The sequence below is a fragment of the Myxine glutinosa genome, chromosome 1, assembly GCF_964187855.1.
Source record: "Myxine glutinosa chromosome 1, kmMyxGlut1.1, whole genome shotgun sequence".
Lineage (NCBI taxonomy): Eukaryota > Metazoa > Chordata > Myxini > Myxiniformes > Myxinidae > Myxine > Myxine glutinosa.
In genome coordinates, this window is record NC_136261.1 from 264,157,460 (window position 1) to 264,180,811 (window position 23,352).

Here is a 23,352-nt window from a genome sequence, read left to right on the forward strand (position 1 = left end):
CACACACACACACACACACACTCTACACCAAGCATGATTCTAAAAACGACACTTAGCCATATTATATACAGGAATAATTAGGAAAGGTGATTTGATAATACAATGTAAAAATAACTAAGCAGTAACTTTTAAATTGTAAAATAAACTATAGATTTCTGGTTCAGAAACATGTTAATCCTGCGTTTGTAAACCATGGTTATTGAGGAAAGAAACCCAATGAGGAAATATGATGTGCAGCATATGTAATTGTAATGTTACAATTATCATCACATGAACTGAGCGATCCTGGAAATTCATCAGATATATATTAATCACGTCTCCCATAGAATCTTCATACATCCACGTCAATGTACCCCCTATAAATTGGTGAGGAACAACGAGACATCAGTTAACCTCAAATGAGTGGGTTGAAGGGGATAATTCAGACTATAAGTATTTTTCCTTAAATGGAAATTGATGCGCAATGAATAAAATTGAAGCTGACGTATCGGCCCTCACCCTTGTGAGGGTACAGTACACTGTACAGAGTATAGAACATGACTCATGACTGTATTGTGTAATTATTTCCGGGTCCGGAAAGGAGGACGAGGAGTCAGTGTGCTCGATCAGGGCCAACAGCCTTGGGCCCGAGCGTAGTTTATTCATTATTTGATTTGTAAAACCCGATACGTTTTTTTTTTGGGCTCCTTGAACACTGAACAGTTAATAAGCTCCCTTAACGTATTACACAATTTAGATGTTTTCATATATTTTTCTCTCCGTCCGGTTGACCCTGAATTAAACAGTAAGTGTGGATTATTTGGGCGGTGTATGGGATGCGGTTTTTTTTCGGATGCTCCAGTTTACGTGACTTGTTTAATAGCTAACAAGGTCCGATTTTAAATATATATATATATATTTAAGCTGGTCTTTAATCTTGAGTCGAAGTAATTTTTCACTGAAATTTTAAACGACAAATCTCAAAACGGTGTACAGTGATGACGTGGGCTGACAGACCGAATGCTGGTTGATACGTTTGTCATTTTGTATTTATTTGTTTTCTTTGTTTGTTAACATCATGAGGAGAGGTAACACAGGTCAGTACTCGGGTTTACTCTGCTAATGTGGAATGATTCATTTTAAATTCGCCATAATTTATATCGGCTCTTTTTGTTTGCTTTTGGTGCTGTTGACGGACCTGGGCCTCGGGAATGGTTGGAGTGATGACTGTCGGGCTGCAGCGGTTTTTCAATGAAAGTACGGGCTGCAGCGGTTTTTCAATGAAAGTACGGGCGTGTTCAGTTACTAAGCAGCTGGCTAGCGCTTGCCAAGCCGGCTGTTCCTTATCAATCAACAGTTTCAAAGGGAGTGCTTAAACACTTTGCGAGGGCTGTACAAGAAACTTGGTAAATGAACACACCCAGCTCTTTAAATGTGAACAATCTGTCGACTTCAAATTCACATTTAATATTCCACCGAATCCATTGTGAATTATTTGAAACCAGAAGGACCCGCTACATACGGGAGCGGCCAGGGGGTCATGTTATCCTTATTCAAAAATATCTTTCTGCACTTGTAATACCGTCTCCCACCTGGAGGTGGCGCTACACGATACACATTTACATCGATAATTTGCGTCCCTCCTCCCCCTCCCCCTGCTCTTTCAGAGCATCAGCAAAGATTAAAAACACCCCTATACACTAATTGGGGTTGTACTGATCCTATGTAGCAAATCTGGATGTAATCGGGACAGAATTGTAAGAGGAGTAGCGTGACGAACACGCACACCGGCTCGTGAATTCTCGTAAATATAAGGATTATGCATAATTCTGTGCAATAATTTGAAAACCTTCATTAAATGGGATTGTTCGGAAAGAAATGTTCGTACGTTTCACAATTGCAGTGTTCTATCATATTTCTCAATTTTCACTTTTTCGTATCCATTAAGCAAATGTCCCATGGAGTTTTGATTGGAAGTTCATATGGATTTGGCCCTGTTAGGCATTGTATAAAATGGTGCAGATTTTGCCCGGTTGGGAATTGTACAAAATTGTGTGGATTTGGCCCAGTTAGGAATTGTCGCAAGTGAGATCCCATTAGGAGATTATGTATTCACCCCTGTTTGTCTGCGGGCAGGATATCTCAAAACACTGTGGATGGATTGAGGCGAGATTAAACTTGGTGGACAGGTTGGCTGTGTGACAAGGACCAGCATTTGATTCTGGTTCGGTCCCGGATCCAGATCCGGCCCATCAGTGGGATACAAAACGTAAATTATTCAGCCTGGCGGAGGTATGTGCTCTATCGAGTGCCGTTCTAGTTATTATTGAGGTCTCATGAGTCGGAGTGAAATTCAGCCCTAAATTGTATCCATTGACTGGACTTTGGATCCATCTGTGGCAGGGAGCCCGCACAACATGAGATTATACTTATTGTCACACACCTGCCTCTGCCTATGTCCCTTTGATGTCATATTGTCATTCTCTGCCTGAATCGGTCGAAGACTGCCGAAGTAACCTCTCAATCTGGAGTGCTTTTAGACTAGGGTTTGGCCACCTCCTTTCAACTGCAGGGAATTGTCAGCCATTTAAATCGTCAAATTTTGCTAACGGAGAAAATGGACCATGGAATGATGTCTGTCATTAATTGCTTCAGAAAACGGAAATGTTCTGTTCCTAATGGTACAGTTTAGAGATCCTTAGCTGGAGCAGATTGGTGGACTCCAACGAATTATCACCACCACCCCAGAGTGCCTTTCTCACATGATTTTAGGAGTTTTTCTCATATGCATTCTAACGATTGTACACTTTCACAAACTCCAAACTGATCATTGATTATTGAGTAGTTTTCACAGCTTTTATCACAACAGATTGTGTTTTGAGACCCATTCTGTTCGCAGAGCTCTGGGGCATAGCTCGATTTTAAAAAGGAACAGTTCTTTATGAGAACTAATCTCGGACAAGTCTCTACTTCTTTCTTTTTTCGTGTACAGCTCATTGCTGTGGGTAGCATCATTTGCTAGGGCTGCTGGCGATAGCTCGCCTTCTCTTCCCTTTACTTTCCAAAGGACACTGTCAGATATTTAAGGTCCAACAACTAATGCCGGCAGATGTGGGAGCGCAGTTTAACATCCATCTGGGGAATGGCACATACACATTGTTGCCTCGTTATGCATGTGAGTGACAATTTATAGCTGAGCAGATATTCAACTAGGCAAGACAGTTCATATGTCAATGTGCAGAACTCTAGACTATCCCGCCAGCTCTCCTGTGCATGTGTCTAACAGCTGAAGGTGGAAGCAATTTGTCATTTGTTCTGGGTGCCGGTGATAACTCGCCTACTCTTCGGAGAAAAACCCTGTGATATTCAATGTCCACCAATGACAAGTGTAGGCAGACGGGTCTGTCCTCCGGCTTAACATCAGTCCAATGCATACTGTGATACTACAGACACATCACTGCATTGTCCTGCATATTAAATGTCACGGTGACTGGGAAATAACTGGGTCAAGAGTCGAACCCAGGCTAGACAACTCTGAGGTGAGTATCAAACCTATATCAAACCTATCCTGTCAGCCCATATCGGTACAAACAGTCATTAAAAAAAAAATGTATCGCATATGTGGTACATGGTCCGACCTTCTAAAAGTGCATCTTTAGTGCCAACTTGCATGTAGGATGAAGCAGGATACAATCGGGATAACCTTGGGTTCACCTTTTCATGTAAGATCTGAAAGCGGGCACCCTGCATGTTATATTCAACAAGTACCAATTGTGATGAACTTGGATCCCTTTTTGTTGCTACCATGTTTGGTTTCCTTCAACTAGTGGCTGAAATGGAACCGCTGGTACTCTGATTGTAGTTACAAACAGAGTACCCACCCTAGGAGCGATCTTTTTCTAAGCGAGCAATGTTCTTCTGACACATCCCTTTATTTGTGTGGTGTATAGGCAACAGGCCGCTTCCTTGATTGCTCCCGAAAATAAAAACAGCTGAGTTACATAATATATGAAGCAAAAACATGCACACTGCTTATGTGCATATATAATACATCGTAGTTATATCGATCAAATAATTCAAAATTTCTCCCCACTCACCTCCCCCACCCCCCCCCCCCCCCCCCCACCCCGATTTTTCAAGACTTGATGGAATCAAATGAAACTTGCACAGGCAGAACTTCAGGGTACCCTTATTAATTAATCCCTGAAGGCTTCAGCTTCCTAGGTCAAAACCTCGAGGAGTGCAAGATACATGCAACATATTTACATGCAACATATATACATACAACATACATACATACATACAACATACTTTTCCTTCATTATATATACATGGTGAATGACATGCATTTTCATATCCATTTGATTTTTTCTTTTTACATCATTTTCATTTCCATTTCATTTTTTTTTTTACATCATTTTCATTTCCATTTCATTTTTTTTTTTTTTTTACATCATTTCATTTCCATTTCATGTTTTTTTTTTTTTTACATCATTTTCATTTCCATTTCATTTTTTTTTTTTTTACATCATTTCATTTCCATTTGATTTTTATTTATTTATAATTCTACTGGAACACTGAACCTGTGGTCTCTCAAAACATTGTGGAGACTTGGAAGGTTTTACCGGTTTGGTTTCTGGATATTTGTTTATTTATGGAGATAAGTGTGTAGAGATCATAAGATATTTGACTTTGTGGTTTCTGTATTAGAACCATCCAAAGTTTCTGGTTTCAAGCTCTGCCTAGTCCCAAAAGAGCCCATTATGTTGCATGAAGGCACAGATGGAGATATAATGGTTATTATTACGGCACGAGGTTTATATGTCCCACAAGTAGGTAATGAACTGTACGTGTGTGTGCTCTGTTTTGTAGCTGAAGGAGTGAATTATGTTGGAGGTGGCCAACGGTTATATGAAGAAGAAAATGAAGATATGGCTCAGCACTTGCGTGACAAAGTCACTGCGCTGAAGTCGGTGTGTAACGACAGACATGGGAATCATTTGTTTCCTGAAAAAGTGGGGTGCAATGATTTCAAATCTGACAAAAGATACAAAAATACTTGTATATGGTTACGGTTAATTTGTGCTTTGTCTTCTTGTGAGTTGAGCTGAATTAATAGTACGTGTGCACACATGCATGCACGCACTTTCACTGGTGTGGTAACACAATGCCAGAATTATATTAATCTTCACTATGGGTACGCAGCCATTCCTGGACATCTGTACCTATGTGTAACTCCTAATCTCTCAAACACGTTCTGCCTCAAATATGTTCTCAAGTGCTTATTGCTTGGTGACAATCCTAATTGAGTAAGAGGTGTACCGTATTTTCCTGTGTATTAACCGCTCCACTGTTTTTCACCCACAAAAATAAAAAATTAATGCTCCCGGCGAAGCTTGATGATGTGGGACTGGAAGTGCGTAATCTTATCAGTCGTGTCATCGGGAACATGATGGGAGACGTGTGTGTAGTGTCGCACTGACATCATGGCTTGTGATGAATCTGTAGACCCACAACAGGCTGGTCGTGAAGTCCCCAATGTCATCCTCCTTGGCTAAGCTCCTCACCTTCAGCCTGAGAGCAAGTGTTGCACAAGTGTTTTAAATGAAAAACGTGTAAATTCAAACTAATTTCCCATTATAAGAGGCAGAGGTTAGGGTGAGTGTTGCCTCAATCCTCATCTTATTGTCCTATTTTTTACGATAACACTGGTTTATTTTATTTACATTATAATGTTTAAGATCCACCTGGCATTACTTCTCCAGCAGTAGAATGGCCTCATTTGAGAACTCCTCTACATCACCCTCCTTCACCTCATCAAAGCCGACAGTATTGACCATTTTGACAATGTTGCTTCATGCTAAATTCAACACATCATTATTCATGCCGAAACCCTTGAAACCGTGAACAAACTGAGGGCAAAGTTTCTCCCAGACACCATTCATACAGGAATGGGTGACTTCCCTCCAACACTCCTTAACATTACAAATAACATCCCTTATTGTAAAGGCTTTCCAGAATTCCTGTCCAGTCATCTGATCATTATCAGTTCATTTCACCTACAAATCATTAAATCTTTATCAAGTTTGCAAATGTTCTTCAGAGATAATATACACCTTGAATGTAGCCATCACTCCCTCCCTGGTCCTCATATCACCTGTATGATCACCTCTTTCATTCCATCATAAAACATCCATTTTTACTTCAATAGTGAAGGCATTCCTCTGTATTTTGCTTGCACGACCTACCTTGCTACTCCACGGACACTTTCCAGTCATGATTGCCAGGGTTACGCTTATTACAGTGGCACGATTCATGTGCAAAATGGGAAACACACCACTACACGCATGATGCTAACATGGAGGGTTTCCCCAAGCTGAGGGAGAGGGAAGGAAATCGAACCAGAATCTAGGTGTTATCATGAACATGTTTTTATGTTGTTCAGTGTGAATATTTAATCGCAGTGTTACTCACGTACTCGAGTCACGTAATTCCAAAAAATGGTATAAATGACAGGTGCACACTACTCCAAAAATGCTGAAACACGACACGCACAAAACGCGAGATTACCGTATTGGAACTGGAATGTATGCCATTAACATTGTGGTGACATCACCGGCCAGGAAATTGTAGTATATATTTTTTGTCCCCGTCGCACAGCGGAGCGAAAGGGGGACTATGGTTTTCCCCTCCGTCCGTGTGTCCGTCCGTCCGTCCGTCCTTCCGTCCGTGCGGGTGTGCGTGCGTGCGTAAGCGACAGACCGCATTCGAATTTGGTATGTGGGTGACACCACGTCAAAATCCAAGATGGCCGCCACCATGTATGTCTGATGCCATGTATGTCTGAACCTTGTGAGCTGAATATCTTGAAAAATAAGCGAAGTACCAACTTCTAATCTGGTGTGTGGGTGTATCTAGGCATAAGGAAGAACGCCATTGAAAATTGGGTCACCACGTCAAAATCCAAAATGGCCGCCGCCATGTATGTCTGAACCTTGTGAGATGAATATCTTGAAAAATAAGCGAAGTACCAACTTCTAATCTGGTGTGTGGGTGTATCTAGGCACAAGGAAGAACGCTGTTTAATATTGGGTCGCCACGTCAAAATCCAAGATGGCCGCCACCATATATATGTCTGAACCTTGTGAGCGAAATATCTCGAAAAATAAGCGAAGTACCAACTTCTAATCTGGTGTGTGGGTGTATCTCAGCATAAGGAAGAACGCTATTGAAAAGTGGGTCGCCACGTCAAAATCCAAGATGGCCACCGCCATGTATGTCTGAACCTTGTGAGCGGAATATCTTGAAAAATAAGCGAAGTACCAACTTCTAATCTGGTGTTTGGGTGTATCTAGGCACAAGGAAGAACGCTATAGAAAATTGGGTCGCCACGTCAAAATCCAAGATGGCCGCCTCCATGTATGTCTGAACCTTGTGAGCGAAATATCATATCATAGCATAGCATGTTTTCTGCGTCTTCCACTTTGTCAACTCGCATCACCTTTTTTTTTTTTTTTTTTTTTTTTTTTTTTTTTGTATACTGAATCGAGGCTCGTGAAAGAGCTAACATTTATTTCACAAACAAATCAACCAGACAAACAAAATATACAAAAAGAGGGAGCGGAAGACAAGATGGGGAGAGAAGGGGAAGCACACAACCACAACATTTGAGAGCAGGGAGAAGTGTGGGAGGGAGAGGGCTTGGGGGCAGGAGGCGTGGGAGGGGGGGGGGGGGAGAGGTATAAAACACAAGGGGACCGAAATTAGCGGGGTAGAAAAGATCAAGGTTTTGGATGGGGGAGGATAAGAGATGGTGGTGAACAGCTGTTTTAAAGACCTGGAGGGTGGAGTGGGATTGAAGAGAGTGAGGGAGTTTGTTCCAGAGGCGGGAGAAAAGAGGAATGAAGGAGTGAAGGTGAGCAGAAAGTCTTGATTTTGGCAGTTTAACCATAAGAGGGTTGCAGGCAGATCTTGTGCGACCTGTAGGAATATTTGGGGGACAGAGCCCAGAGAGGGCTGGGGGGGCAAGGCCAGAGAGGAGTCGGTAGAAGACGGAAAGACCACCAACCTGCCTGCGGTGAGTGAGTGAAAGGCCCTTGGAGTTAGCTTCATCGCGGGAGATTCCAATGATTCTGAACGCTTTGGTTTCAACAGCGTGAAGACGGGCTAGGTGTGAGGCAGGAGCACCAGACCAGAGGGGAGAGCAGTATTCCATAGAGCTGCGGATGAAAGCCTTGTATGTGGTGAGGAGCTCAGGTGTGCCAAGGAAGGACTTTGCACGACGGAGGATGCCCAGTCGGCGACTGGCTTTGGAGGCCAGATTTGAAATGTGGTTTTCCCAGGAAAGATCATGGCAAATAGTGAGACACAAAAGCTTGAGTGACAGAACTTTTTGGAGAGGATTATTCAGAAAGTGGATGGGAGGGTTTTCCAGTCAGTCTTTTCGGAGAGACATCGTAAGAGTGTGAGATTTATCAGGATTGAAAGACATGTTCCATTTGTTTGCCCAGTCTGTGATTTTGTCCAGGTCTGCAGAGAGTGAGGAGGCTGCAGACTGCCGATCTGAGGGATGAGGAATAGAGCGACAGAGAGTAGAGTCATCAGCAAAGAGATAGAGAGGATTTTCAAGAGAGTCAGAGAGATCATTGATGAAGACCAGAAAAAGCACAGGGCCCAGAACACTACCTTGGGGAACTCCAGCCTGAACAGGAAGAGGAGATGAGAGAAACCCATTCAGGGCCACACGTTGACTACGACCAGAGAGGAAGTCCACCAGCCATGCGTGGAGATTTCCATGGATACCAAAGGAGGAGAGTTTGGTGAGCAGAGCAGGGTGCCAGACCGTATCGAAGGCACGTGAAATGTCAAGGGAGACAGCTCTCATTTCCTGTTTGGCGTTGAGGACCTCCATCCATTGTTGAGAAAGCAGAAGCAGCATGTCCAGAGTAGAGTGACCAGGTCTGAAACCAAATTGATGATCAGAGATCAAGCCATTGGAGAAGAGGAAAGATTTCATATCTGAAGCAATGATGGATTCCATGACTTTGCTGATAATTGGGAGAAGGCTGATTGGTCTGTAGTTGCTGGGATCTGTTTTTGCACCTTTTTTGTGCAAAGCGGTGATGTTGGCTGATTTCCAAGCCTTCCAAGGTGATGTTGGCTGATTTCCAAGCCTTGATTTCCAATCACTTCCCCGACGGGGGACCGAGGCGTAACGCTTGTTTCAATTTAAATCGTATGTTTAAAAAAAAAAAATTAGCATTAACATCAATACATATTATTTATTTAAACGTATCGCAATGTGTACACTTTAAAAAAAATCTATCTTGTTCATTGTGGTCCCTTCTAATTGTGGGCTTGGCACCTCGGCGCCATTGGAGCAATTGTCAACCCGGCCCTGGAGACCAGGTGGGTATTCCCGTCAATCATTCCTCACTCCTGTTTATCAATCAATCAGACCAAACAGAATCAGATTAAAGACTAAGTGTAGCCTTCCCTGGTCCTGAAACATCCATATTCACCCCAGCAAGGAACCACGACTCGTCAACCAAGCCGTCTCCTCATCCATACTCCGTTTTCCCCTCCGTCCCTGGAGTGGCCTCCGTGGTACACCAGGTCTCGGTCTTTTCCCTCTCGGTCTTTTCCCTCTCGGTCTTTTCCCTCTCGGTCTTTTCCCTCTCGGTCTTTTCCCTCTCGGTCTCATCCTTCTCGTTCTCCTCCTTCCTCGGTTTCATCCCTCCGTTACTGCATATAGTTTGCAAAACTCAGCAAGCCACAAGGCATGGCAAGGCCAGGTCGCCAGGCCATGTCTTGCTTGCATTGTGGTCTGATGAATATGTGCGACCACAATTACAGTTGAGCCGATGTAATGTGGCTATTTGTGAAAAATTGTGAGAATTGAGGCTATCTTAAACAGCCAGATCACCACCACGGGTGGGTCTATACAGGGTTGTTGTTTTTACGAGCTCTGGTCGGAGTTGCATACAAGACTAGTAAATGCCCGCTTTCATTCACCATTACTTGTAGAATATACACTGAACTTGCATACAAGTTACGATAGCTTGCATACACCCTATATTCATCAAAAGTGGTACACTTAAATCACCGATGTAATACACATCGAAGAATCGTTTCTGATGTTGGAACTATCAACGTCTGAGAGTAATTCACTTTAAAATAATCCTAACTGAAACGGGAGTTCCTTGCAAGGAAAAAATGATGATGTGAACCGTAAAGCGGCAAAAGCAGAGATGTGTTACATCATGATTGAAAGCTGGGACCACAAAGAGTCAGCAGAGACGCCGGCGTGTGGAGAGTCAAGACCGACCAGACCGTAGTGAACTTGAATGGGAGAAGCGTGGTGTGGGTGCCCGGTCTCATGGACATACCCCTGCTAAGCTTGGCAGACATATATGCGTATGTCACAATCAAGTATCAATGGATCACACAGATTTAAAAAACACAGGTCAGATAATCGTTGTTTGTTTGTTGATCAGCATGTTAAAAATTTAGACATTGGCAAGATCGATTGGCATGCAGAGTTCATCTCCATCAGAGGAAGGTGAAGCTAGAGCAATGCCAATCAGCACACTATCACTTAACCTCATCACATCGTTGTGCAGTACCGCGAGCAAAATTAAGTCAGCGAGATGTGAATGTGTGGTAGCATGAGTTCATTTTCATTATACGAGACAAGGCTTGCTTTGTCAGTCTGTCTAACTGATAGGCAGAATTAAAAATATTGGCGATGGTATCAGAGTTAGATTAAAGTAGTGACATATCAGCTTTAACAGTATCACTATCAATAAACAGACCAATGTAACACACAAAGACAATAACTTGAAAAAAGTGAAAAAAAACATAAAATTTACCCATCATTGTAATTTACAGTACTGAATTCATTAAATAAATAGAACGACACTCTGTAGAACACAAACATCCACCAGGCTGAACAGTTTACGTTTTGTAGCTCACTGCTGGGATGGATCTGCCTCTGGATTTTCTCCAAAATTGAATCGATTTGTCCTTGTCAAACACCCAACCTGTCCACCAAGTTTCATCCGAATCTGTCCATAACATTTTGATTTATCCTGCTCGCAAACAATGGTGAAAACGTAACCTCCGTCCACCTTCGTTGGCAGAGGTAATTCATATAGATTATCAAGTTTAGAAAATTCAGTTTAAAATCACAATTCATAAACTTGAACAGATATTTTCAGAGCCAAGCCTTCGTAAGACTCGTGTAGGTATTCATTTGTGAATGCCTCGTTGCAGATCTGATCTCGTGGAAATTTCATCCACGTCATGTTCACCAAAGGATATTTTTCCACTTTCTTTACAGAATGAAACAGATGCACATGCATGAAACAGATGCGTATGAAAACACCATTTTGAGACTTTCCCACAAAATTATATGAAGGACAACTTAAAACTAGTGCAAGTAGACTCTTGGCAACGGTCATCTATCTATAATTCCAGTAATCTCTGTGTGTCTGTGTGTGTGTGTGTGTGTGTGTGTGTGTGTGTGTGTGTGTGTGTGTGTGTGTGTGTGTGTGTGTGTGTGTGTGTGTGTGTGTGTGTGTGTGTGTGTGACCGCTGTTTCTCGACAACCACGGGTCCGATATACTTGAAACTTGCCAGGTATATTGCTGGGGACCTGAGGATGTGCCTTTTCAAGGTTTCATATTAATCGGAGAAGTAGTTACCGAGCTATGGCGATTTAGCCGTTCGCCGTTCGCTTTGGCTTTGCGAATGGACCAAACCATTTCATGTAAATAGAGGGGGGGGGGGGGGGTTCTACCGTACTCGCAAGCCGTTCGCTTTGGCTTTGCGAATGGACCAAACCATTTCATGTAAATAGAGGGGGGGGGGGGTTCTGTGGTCGTTACTGCCACGTGGTTTCAAAGTTTTTTTTTGTTGTTGTTGTTTGCACGCATGTTTTTTTGCACCCACGTACGGGCACGCCCTAGTCTATCTATAATTCCAGTAATCTCTGTGTGTATGTGTGTGTGTCTGTGTGTGTGTGTGTGTGTGTGTGTGTGTGTGTGTGTGTGTTTGTCTGTGACCGCTGTTTCTCGACAACCACGGGTCCGATATACTTGAAACTTGCCAGGTATATTGCTGGGGACCCGAGGATGTGCCTTTTCAAGGTTTGAAATTAATCGGACAAGTGGTTCCCAAGGTATGGTCACCGTACTCGCAAGCCGTTCGCTTTGGCTTTGCGAATGGACCAAACCATTTCATGTAAATAGAGGGGGGGGGGGGGGGTTCTACCGTACTCGCAAGCCGTTCGCTTTGGCTTTGCGAATGGACCAAACCATTTCATGTAAATAGAGGGGGGGGGTTCTGTGGTCGTTACTGCCACGTGGTTTCAAAGTTTTTTTTTGTTGTTGTTGTTTGCACGCATGTTTTTTTGCACCCACGTACGGGCACGCCCTAGTATACATAAACATAAGTAGAAAGCTATGGCAGACTACACTATCGGAAGTACGTAGGATGAAAAAATCACCGATTATAATTTTTTCCATTTGTGAGCAGCACCATCTGTGGCGACAATCTGGCTATTTAAGATAGCCTCAATTGAAATCAAAAGAAAATTATAATTTTGTGACAATGCCAGGAGAAAAAGCATGAACAAGGTTAAATATAAAACTAGAGCAATGCGACTGCGTCACCAATATGCCTCCACGTGGACCCTGCCTGTGTCAACGGGTAGATGCCATCCTTCACTGTCCTAAAAATAAACGAGTTTGATTTAAGTCACTTCAGCTGTTCTCAAGTATCACATTTTTACCAGACATGACAGGTTTCGCATCAATCGGTGAAGCGGTTTTAGAGAAGGTTTTTTTTCAATATTGGCTTTTTTTTCTAATGTGGCTGCCAAAGCACGTGGCATATGACATCAAAAATGTACACTCTGCATATTTATGGGTAGGGGATCATGTTTGTGAAATTTCTTGTTGATCGGATAAGATTCGTTTTTCTATCCAAGATGGCTGCCAAACCACATGACCTACGATGTCATCATTTTCAAACTATATGCAGCAATGGTGTTAGATTATATTTGTAATATTTCGCATCGATAGGGTAAGCGGTTTCTGAGATATAATTATTTAAATTTTCTTTCAGTCCAATATGGCTGCCACACCGCGTGACCGATGACATTTTCGTGATCAACTTTTAATCGCAATGCCTAGTTGATGACACACGTGAAGGTTCGAGTCGATTGCTTTGGTGATTTGTGAGAAGTTTTTTTTTTTAGAGGTTTTAGGTTAAATCCAATATGGCTGCCAAACCCTGTGACCTATGATGTCATAAATTTAATATTTCAATACAAATGGGTCAGAGATCATGTGCATGCAATTTCAGATTTTGAGGATAAGGCATTCGATTGAAACATTTATGGCTGGTACACCACTTCACTGATGATGTCTGCATTAACACGCTTTTGTTCCCCATTGGGAGTATTTGACAATGTGCCAAGGTTCAAATTTTTCCATTCAGCGGTTTCCGAGAATTTTTTTAAAATTATTTGCTTTTAATCCAAGATGGCTGCCATGTCACGTGACCTATGACGCTCGCAAACCCCGCCCATGTCCTTTTATTTTCTCTCAAGACTGCGTGGGGTAAGGTGTTGCATGAACTCTCTAGTTTTTTTTTTTTTAACGTGGTGGTGGTTCACTGTTACCACTGCATGCTTGACCACTTCGAACCCAGAGCCAAGTGCTGGATTAATTTCATCATTTTACAGTCTTGTTCAGGAAAATCACTCAGGTGATATTACAAATGTTCTGCCTCATTGGCCAAACAAACTTCCTTCTAATCAAATGCCAGTTATTTCGACGGAAGTCCACCGGGGACTTGCTTTATGGAATTTCGAGCTTAAAGTAATTATCATTTCCACAATTCCATTTCTGATATTAATGTGGTGATTCCCCAAAAACATCTGTTCTTAATGTTTGTGGAAGTAACAACACCTGTTAATGTGGCATGTTCATCCATTACTGATCCCTGTCCTTGTTCCTTTTCTACCACTCAAAAGTACTTCTACACGAGAGGCCTATTACTGTACAGTATATCCCAGCTATGATTTGTAAATCTCAGCTGGCTTGACATTTTCATTCACCAGAAACTTCAGGACAATAATCCTGCTCCCTATCACAGAATGCACTGTTGAATGACTGTCTTGAAAATTCCCATAATGCTGTGTGTGTGCAACTTTGACATCACTTCACATCTGAGTTGCAGATGTTGGTCCTTCCGTGGCACAAACTTTCAGCGGTACATAATTATTTTACAATTATATAGAACAAGAAGTGAATCAATGTTATCCTTCAACTAACATCTTGAAAATTATCTACTAATAATGAGAGTACTGAAGATCCAGTGATTTATTTTATTTTATTGGAGAACCCTAAATAATTCCCTAAAAACTGTCAGTTAGGAACCTATTATTTTGCAGAACTGCTTCACCAGTTTCCATATCACTGATTTTGAAAGTTTTGTACGACCACCAAAGCGACTTTTAAATGCAATTTGACATTCGCTAAAGGATGCATTCTTGATGTAATGTTCGACGAGAAACACATGTTCTTCCACAGTGCCATGGCGTGACTGAAAACTCTTAAACGTCACTGCCGAGTCACGTGATAAACCATGTGATACCAGATAACTCTTAAGGAACATGTTATGTCTTTCTGGAACATTAGGTTACATTTACGCAAAATATTAGTTTCCTAACAGATATCGTTTTTAGTGTATGGGAATTATTTAGGGCTCTCAAATAGGAAAATCACCCTGTATGTGCAGGTGGCTCAGGTGAGTAAGCAGTTATGTTTGTGTTGTTCTGGGCTTCATTTGGATATCAATCTGATCAATGCAATGAAGTTCCATTATGTTGAAAACCAATTTAATGGTCCATGAAACATTTTTTTTTTAAAATAAACAAGACTCTTCTGTATTTGGAGAAAATGCATGATTTGGTAATGTAGGAGGTGTGTGATGGTGTATTTCGTTTCCTTCCAGCTTTCTATAGATATCGGCAATGAAGTAAAGATACACAACAGTATCATTGGTGAAACGGTAAGCAAATGGGGGAAGAGTTGACTCGTTGTATTTGCTCAATTTGTTGGACTCTTCTAAAATTTGAATATGCACTTTTGTCCCATGCCACGCAGGAAGTTGCCTTTGACACTACTGGAGGCCTACTGGGCTCCACCGCGGGCCGTCTCAAGAAGTTATCTGGGGGTAGTCAGACATGGCTCATGCTGTACCTGATGCTCTTCGCATGCTTCGTGTTCTTCGTCCTGTACTGGGTTATCCGTCTTCGGTGACATTGGACTTTGCTCGACCAAATACCTGCACGATTGCTTGATGATCCGAGCAGGATTTTGCAGCTCATGATTTCTGTTTCCCGAGTTTGTTTCCTCTCTCGTGATTGCCTTTGTTCAGAACAAGTTCTAATTCGTGCCAAAGCTAATCCACTGTTTTGTATTATTTTTTTGTTTTGTTTTTCATTGTGTGTGAAACAACACGCGTGCACATGATTGTTGTTGCTAACTCCTCTCTCTATGGGATTTGTTTTGACCCTTTGGAACCAGCCATGGGAGGAACGCCAAAACCATCATTCAGTTCGACTTTTCGCTGAACTGAAGCCAGTTTTGTGAAAAGAATGTGGGATCGAAACCTGAAACTTTAAGGCATGCCCATTCTGTAAACAATCCTCATCAAAGAAAACCCACTTTGAGAAGTGCTGTCAACCCTTTAGTCGTTCTTTTCCAAAAACATTAAGGTTTTTAAATGAGGATTGTACAACTCGTCTGGTATTTGCCAGACTTTTGGATAGCTGCAGCTGTAGTCGTACTTTGGCCGTGATTAATACTCTGTGATGCACTCTTGTGACCTCTTTGAGAGGTTGCCATTGCCAACATTCCACGTGATCATGTCGCGTTGTTAAGGCATCTCTTTGCTTTCAGTATATAAAAACGTACATTAGGAGGCCACACTTGAACTGGTGATTATAATCAAGGTGGTGTTGATCGTGATCTTGTTATGATGGGTATAGTAGTTCAACTATCTGCATTGGATGATGTAACAACCTGCAGCTACCCAATTATTTGGGCCTGTAAATATGTATGTACAGTAATGTAAGTACACGTTGTGCATCTTGGCCACATGCTCTATATCGAGCAAGTCTGCAAAGTATAGTTTTTTTGTTTTTTTTTTCTTTTCTTTCCTGTTGTATTGCCCAATGTTTCTGCTTTACTTAATGTGAACACTGCAATGCAAACATTTCTTAGTTGTCGTGTTTTAGATTGTTATATATTTTTACACAGATGGCAGCACACGTCGTGATACGCCCGTGATGTAGGGGTTCATGTTACGTTGGCTCACATGATCTAATGGCCTTGGCTCTCTCTGCTTTCCTTTGTCTGAATCTGTGTCCAGGAACTTGGAAGATAAATTTCACTGGGTGTGTACTGTTATCGAAAAATGTGCTCTGCAGTAAATCAAATACAACTGAACGAAACTTGTTTATTCTACTGTTCCTTCCACACCCGTCTTCCTCTGCATATTCACACCTCGTCTCGGTACCATGAATTACTATTTATTTATTATAATCCATAAGTACGTTATTCAATCTTTGTTTTCCCCGTATTGGTAAATAAATCGTGGTCTTTCCGATGTCCACAGGAAAAGTATGTCCAAGTTCTGTTAAAAAATTTTTGCAACTTCTTCTGAGAGTTACTTTATTGTTTTTTTGGGGGTTTTTTTTTTTTTTCAACTATTCGGAGAATGAATGAATGAATGATCGTTTTAAGGTCATTTTCCCCACTAAACGATCGTTTAGTTCCACTAAACGGTGGTTTTTTTCCCCCACTAAAGCGGGGCATATCAACTATTCGAAGCATACCTAAAAATCCCTTGAGTGGAGACTCACTTGAAATTCTATTCTTCCTGTCTTTTTTTAAATGGTGCTCCTATCTCTCCCCTTCCTCACAATCAGATCATTTAGTTTAAATTGGGATCCAAAATTTATTTACTTTTGTAAATCATCTATAACCATGTTGTTATCTATCCCGATTGCCCACATCTTTCCAATTTTTCCTTCCTGCGAGTTTGCTTCTCCATCCATCTTGTCCACCCTGTGTGTCCTCCCCAGCTCTCATTCTTTCCCACATCCCTTCTTTTTCCAAGTCTCCCTCTATTGTGTCTCTCAACCCTTCTGTTGTGTCCTGTTGGTATACTTGCTCATGTACTTTCACCTGCCCTGTTCCCCCACCTCTATTCATGTATTCTCACCTGCTCTGTTTCCCTATCTTTACTCATGTACTCACACCTGCTCTGCTTTACACCTCTTGAATTTCCCCTTAAACCGCTGATTCCTGAACAAGCTTCCTGAGGACCATTGGATTCCTTCGACAGAATGCATTGCAGCAAAATTTAACTGGATAATCACAGAACGACAAGATTTCTACTTCAAATTCAGTGCCAGAAAAATGACTTCGGATACTCTCCAGTGGGACCATTTCCCGAACCTCCTGCACAGGTACGAAGGAAGTGGCCCACTCCTCACCCCTCACCCTAGGTGGGGAGGTGAAGGGTGACTCATCTTGTGAAGACGAGAAGGCCGACACTTCCATGCACATCAAACTTCACCGGATCATGAGGGTCGCATTTCCGGCCGATTCTACTTGAGGGCCCTGATGGGATCATCAGCTTGGATGTGTCCAATGGAGTTTCCTCCATGAGAACATCTAGTTGGATAGAGCCTATGACAATGGGCAGCTCGTTTGGATTGGGGCCAATATGCTGGTACATCGTAGTCGGCAAAGAAATTAAGTCGTAGTCCTCAGACTTGCTCACTCAGGTATTCAGATTCAACCTACCTATCAGGGGTGTGTTCCATTACCAAGCAGCTTGCTTACTGCTTGCCAAGCATCTCCTCTTGATCGTTGCTCCACTTGCTGCTTGCTAACAGAACACACCCAATATTAAATAAACCCATCAAGATAACAATTCAGTTTCATTGGGGGAGAAATGAGGGGTGATTGGAGAAGCAGTGTTTGAGCATAGTTTGGTAGAATCAGGGATATCACCAGGGAGTTAAAATTAAAATGGGGGAATTTTTATTCCTAAAACCCTATTTGCTTTACCTATACCTTTACCTTTACCTCTGGCACTGTGCAGTCTATGTATCTATTACGTATCTATTATTATCAACCCGAGGGCCCAGACCCTTCTCTTGGGTCACACGCTCGAATATTGCATAATATCACATGCTCCCTTCCATCATGTAATCCCTATTTTCATTATTCTTAACCATCCCAGCACCTTACATTTCCTTATGTTAAACTTCATCTGCCAATCGTCTGCCCAATTTATGAAAGTAGTGACACATCGGCGGGTATGACAAATGCCATCTGTCATGCCAGGAGCTTTTGCTACTCCTGAAGATCGCCAGAACTTACCATATAATATTCACAGTGCATTCAATTAACTGTTCTTTACCATTCAAGGATCGCTCCATTTAAGACCGAACTGGGTGGCTCCAATGTGAGAGAGGCAAAAAGGCAGGAAAACATTCCAGAGTCAAAAAGGTTTATTATAATGAAATATAACCCGGGGATAGACAAGACAGCAGAACCCGGGTAGATCTGGTGCACAATGACAACAAATGGGGAAGGTGTGTGATTAAAAACCAAACTTATGTACAATAGGAAATAAATAAAACAACCCCCTAATGGCGCCATTTACTAGACTCACACGATGAACAATGGGGAAAGGTGAGGACTTGTAGCTGATTGGGGCTCCACCACAATGGCCTGGTCGGCGCTGCAAGGACGAAGTGTAGCTCGGGGAGCGATGGACCTGTTGAAATGGTGATTAGGGAGGCAAGATGAGAGGGCTTCTCTTCCTCTGAGGACAAAGTAAAGAGAGCACAATGTTGAGGTCACCGTGTGCAAAACCCAAGTCCCATGTGGGTTTAATGGCCTCAGCCTTTATTTATTACCTGTGATATGTTGCATGTCTACAAGAGCTTCACATTGCTGTTGTTGTTGGGGTTGTTGGAGAACAATTTTTGAAATGTGCACCCATAGGTCGGACAGCTGTCAGACCACACCCACATCTGTTGCTTGACTCCACCCATCATAGCACCGAGACAAAATGATATGGCCGCCAGCTTGGTTTTCTGGTGGGCCTAACATTAAGCCTGTCGGCCTCTGCTGATTATACACTGCCTGGGTTTGTTGCGTCAGATTTCCATTGGCATTGTTTGGTTCGAGTGTTATTCATGATGAGGGACCCTGAAAAATGTAATCATATGTGGAACAAGTGAATCCTCTTGGATTGCGCTGAGGTTCGGGCATGGAATTTCTAGGAGGAAGTATAATTTGTATGCAATGAAAGTACATGTAATATGGGATCGAGTAAGATTTGACATATCCACTTTTGTTATTCCCGATTCCTCATTTCAGAGTACATAGGCATAATGAAGAATATGACAATAAAAATCAGTATACAGAATTATTTTATTTAATTAATGCAAAGGAATTGGAAAGTCCGCCACGAATTTTTAATATATCTCGCCATTTTCCCGTCTGTTATTTTAGGCGGTGTATGACCGACCGTGCAGCGATTTAAAAAAAATATATCTTGGCAATTTTTTCAACCGAGTCTAACACTATGTTAGCGACTGTTAAAAATGAAATGATATATCGAATTAGAATTGAAATAAACCTGTGTGAGGGAGAAAGACAGCACGGGCCTAACTAAGCAGGCCTCAAAGCTATGCGAGTTAATAAAATGGTGGATATTTGTTTATGAAGCCTCTCCCAGAAGTCCCCCAACACGAACCAATCAGGAACTGCCACGCCCACTTATATGATCTCAGAATTCCTGTGACAGGAATTAGCGTTACACTGGCTGGAAGTCATTCGCTAGAGGCGCTTCCTCAGCGCCAATAATGGTAAGGTTTAATCAAGCCCGTCAGAATGCATGGGTAAGTCAGAAGTCATGGTAATGAAGCGTTACATTATGCATATTATGAAAACAAATTGTGTTACATAATTTTTGAATGGCCCCATATTATTATACAGGATGATCTGTGTTAGCTCTTATATGAGACTCCACAATTTATACAAAAAAGTCAATCTTATACATCACTCTTCTGCACCACCTTATTTATTACCTGTCCAAGTACCGGTACTGCTAAATTGAAGGTTTTTGAAAGTGCAAATAAGGTGATTTGTATTTTACTGTGTTCAAGTATACAATTCAATTTAAACAAAAGATTGTAAAAATCGTATAAATAAATTAATTCCGGAGTTTACTGCTGTTTTCACAGCGTCTATTACATCACCCTATCTCACACATTGCATTATCCGTGCCTGTTGTTTGTGTCATTTATGACGTCCTTAAAAACAGCAAGTTTCCTGTTTGAAATGATTTTCAATTTTGTTTAATTGGCAGACAGTAAAAATATGACATTGAAGGAGCTGGGGCTCCCACGTCGATCAGAAGAATGGACGCGACAAAAAGCTGGAATTCATCTGAGTTGCTTTATTGAAATCAAACACTCAGGCACTCTGAAAACCCGTTTATCGGTCAGCAATATATATCTATTAACCCAGGGGGTTTGCCCAGGCCCGGCGCCAGGGGGCGTGGCCCAGCGTCCTGGCTGCGGCCTGGCAAGTTGAGGGCGAGCCTGCCCGGGCATGCCCGGGCGTCCCGACCGAGGCCTGGCAAGTTGAGCGCGGGCCTGCCCGGGCGTCCTGGACGAGCCCGGCATGGTGATCGCTCCGCGTCCTTGATAGGTGCAAGGCGATTGTGAAACCCCAGCGGCAGCCGCTACACACGTCCCCCCAGAATCGACTTGCACCGGCAGGGTCAACTTGAGGGGGGTCCTGATGACCCGGCCGAAGCGACCCCTGGCGGGTCGTGGGAGGGGGTCCGGTGAGGTGGTGGGCGGTCGAGTGGGGGGCCCCGTGGACGGGGGGCGGCCTCGCCGCGGCGGAAGGGCCACCCGTGGTGGGTGGTCGACGTCCACGTGCGCCGGCTTGAGGCGGTCCACTGTAATCCGGTCCGACCTGCCGCCGATGTCGATGACGAACGACTTGTTGTCCCGTCGTAGCACCCGGAGGGGCCCGTCGTACGGCGGCTGGAGTGGCCACCGATGTGCGTCGTGACGCACAAAAACATACTCCGCTGTGCGGAGTGCTGGGGGGACGTAGGACTGGGAGTCACCGTGGTGGGATGTCGGCACGGGGGCAAACCGTCGGGCGGCCTCCTGGAGGTCCAAGCGCTGGTGAGCTGCGGACCAGGGACTGGTAGCGTCGGGCACGAATTCGCCCGGGACGCGTAGCACCTGGCCATAGACCAGCTCGGCGGTGGATGTCTGGAGGTCCTCCTTGGGGGCCGTGCGAAGGCCCAAAAGGACCCACGGCAGCCGGTCGGCCCAACCGCCGTCTTGAAGGCCGGCCATGAGCGCGGCCTTCATGGAGCGGTGGAATCGCTCGCACAACCCGTTTGCTTGGGGGTGGTAGGCCGTAGTACGGTGGAGCTTGACCCCCAGGTTGCGGGCGACCGCGCCCCACAGCTCGGAGGTGAACTGTGGTCCGCGGTCTGACGAGATGTCCGCCGGTGCGCCGAAGCGGGCGACCCAGGTGGCGATGAAAGCCTGCGCCACGTCGGCGGTGGTGGTGGAGACGAGGGGAACGGCCTCCGGCCACCTGGTGGTCCTGTCCACCATGGTGAGCAGGTGTGTGAACCCCCGTGACAGGGGGAGGGGGCCCACCAGATCCACGTTGACGTGGTCGAAACGTCGTTCGGGCACGGTGAAAGGTGCCAGCGGGGCCTGGGTGTGTCGGTGGACCTTGGCCCGTTGGCAGGCCGTGCAGGCGCTGGTCCAATCGCGGACGTCCCGACGAAGGCCGTGCCAGACGAAACGCGCCGACACCAGCTTCTGGGAAGCTTTCCGGCCCGGGTGGGAAAGGCCGTGGAGGGAGGCGAAGATGCGGCGTTGCCAGGTGACGGGCACGATGGGGCGAGGCTGGCCTTGGGAGACGTCGCAGAGCAGGACAGTGTCCGCGCAGGGGATGTCGGCCAGGCGGAGGCCCGTGTCCGCCGCCCGGAGGGCTTGCACCGTGGAGTCGGTGGTTTGGTCCGCCGCCATAAGCGCAAAATCCACGCCCAGGTGGACCGCGTTCGCGCTGGCCCGGGAAAGACAGTCGGCCACGGCGTTGTTTTTGCCGGCGACGTGCCGGATGTCCGTGGTAAACTCCGACACGGCAGAGAGGTGGCGCTGTTGGCGGGCCGACCATGGCTCCGTGACCTTGGCCATGGCGTAAATCAACGGCTTGTGGTCGACGAACGCCGTGAAAGGTCGGCCCTCCAGGAGGTGGCGGAAATGGCGGACGGCCAGGTGTAGACCGAGGAGCTCACGGTCAAACGTGCTGTATTTGAGCTCGTTCGGCCGGAGCTGCCGGCTGAAAAAAGCGAGTGGCTGCCAAACCCCGTTCACCCATTGCTCATGTACGGCGCCCACCGCGTAGTCGGAGGCATCCGTGGTGAGGGCGATGGGAGCGTTGAGCACCGGGTGAGCGAGCAGTGTTGCGTCGGCGAGGGCCCGCTTTGAGCGTTGGAAGGCCGCATCCATCGCTGCGGACCAGGCGATGTCGTGCTTGGCCGGCTTGCCCCGGAGGGCGTCGTAGAGGGGCCGCATGAGGTGAGCAGCGCGGGGCACGAAGCGGTGATAAAAATTCACCATTCCCAGGAATTCCTGCAGGGCCTTTATGGTGCGGGGACGCGGGAACGTGGTGATGGCCTCGACCTTGGTTGGCAGCGGCACGGCCCCGTTCTTGGTGATGTGGTGGCCCAAAAAATCAACGGCCGTCGTGCCGAAGTGGCATTTGGCCGGGTTGACGATGAGGCCGTGCTCGCTGAGGCGCTCGAACAGTGTTCGGAGGTGGAGGAGGTGCTCGGCCCGGGACGTGCTGGCGACGAGGATGTCGTCCAGGTAAACGAAAAGGAACGGCAGGTCACGCAGCACGCCGTCCATCAAGCGCTGGAACGCCTGAGCTGCGTTCTTGAGACCAAACGGCATCCGCAAGAATTCGAATAAGCCGAACGGCGTGATGACTGCCGTTTTAGGGACGTCGGCCGCCCTGACAGGTACCTGGTGATATCCCCGTATGAGATCAATTTTCGAAAAAATGACCCATCCCGCCAGACGGGCGGAGAAGTCTTGGATATGCGGGATCGGGTACCTGTCGGGGGTGGTAGCGTCATTCAGACGGCGGTAGTCGCCACACGGGCGCCATCCACCCCCCGGCTTTGGCACGATGTGCAGTGGCGAGGCCCATGCGCTATCGG

At 44.8% G+C, this 23,352-nt stretch overlaps 1 protein-coding gene across 2 annotated transcripts; it reads left to right on the plus strand.

Moving 5' to 3' along the window:
* The first annotated feature begins 874 nt into the window (after positions 1 to 874).
* Positions 875 to 16,679, plus strand: BET1 (Bet1 golgi vesicular membrane trafficking protein). 2 transcript variants are annotated; one of them, XM_068131166.2, is made up of 4 exons: positions 875 to 1,076; positions 4,852 to 4,952; positions 15,004 to 15,060; positions 15,156 to 16,679. In XM_068131166.2, the coding sequence occupies exons 1-4, from the start codon at positions 1,058 to 1,060 to the stop codon at positions 15,309 to 15,311; spliced, it is 333 nt and encodes a 110-aa protein (XP_067987267.2). In that variant the 5' UTR covers positions 875 to 1,057; the 3' UTR covers positions 15,312 to 16,679. The 2 variants fall into 2 exon arrangements, with proteins under 2 accessions (XP_067987267.2, XP_078642653.1); XM_078786527.1 differs by having other exon boundaries at positions 970 to 1,162; positions 4,726 to 4,952.
* The last annotated feature ends 6,673 nt before the right edge of the window (positions 16,680 to 23,352 follow it).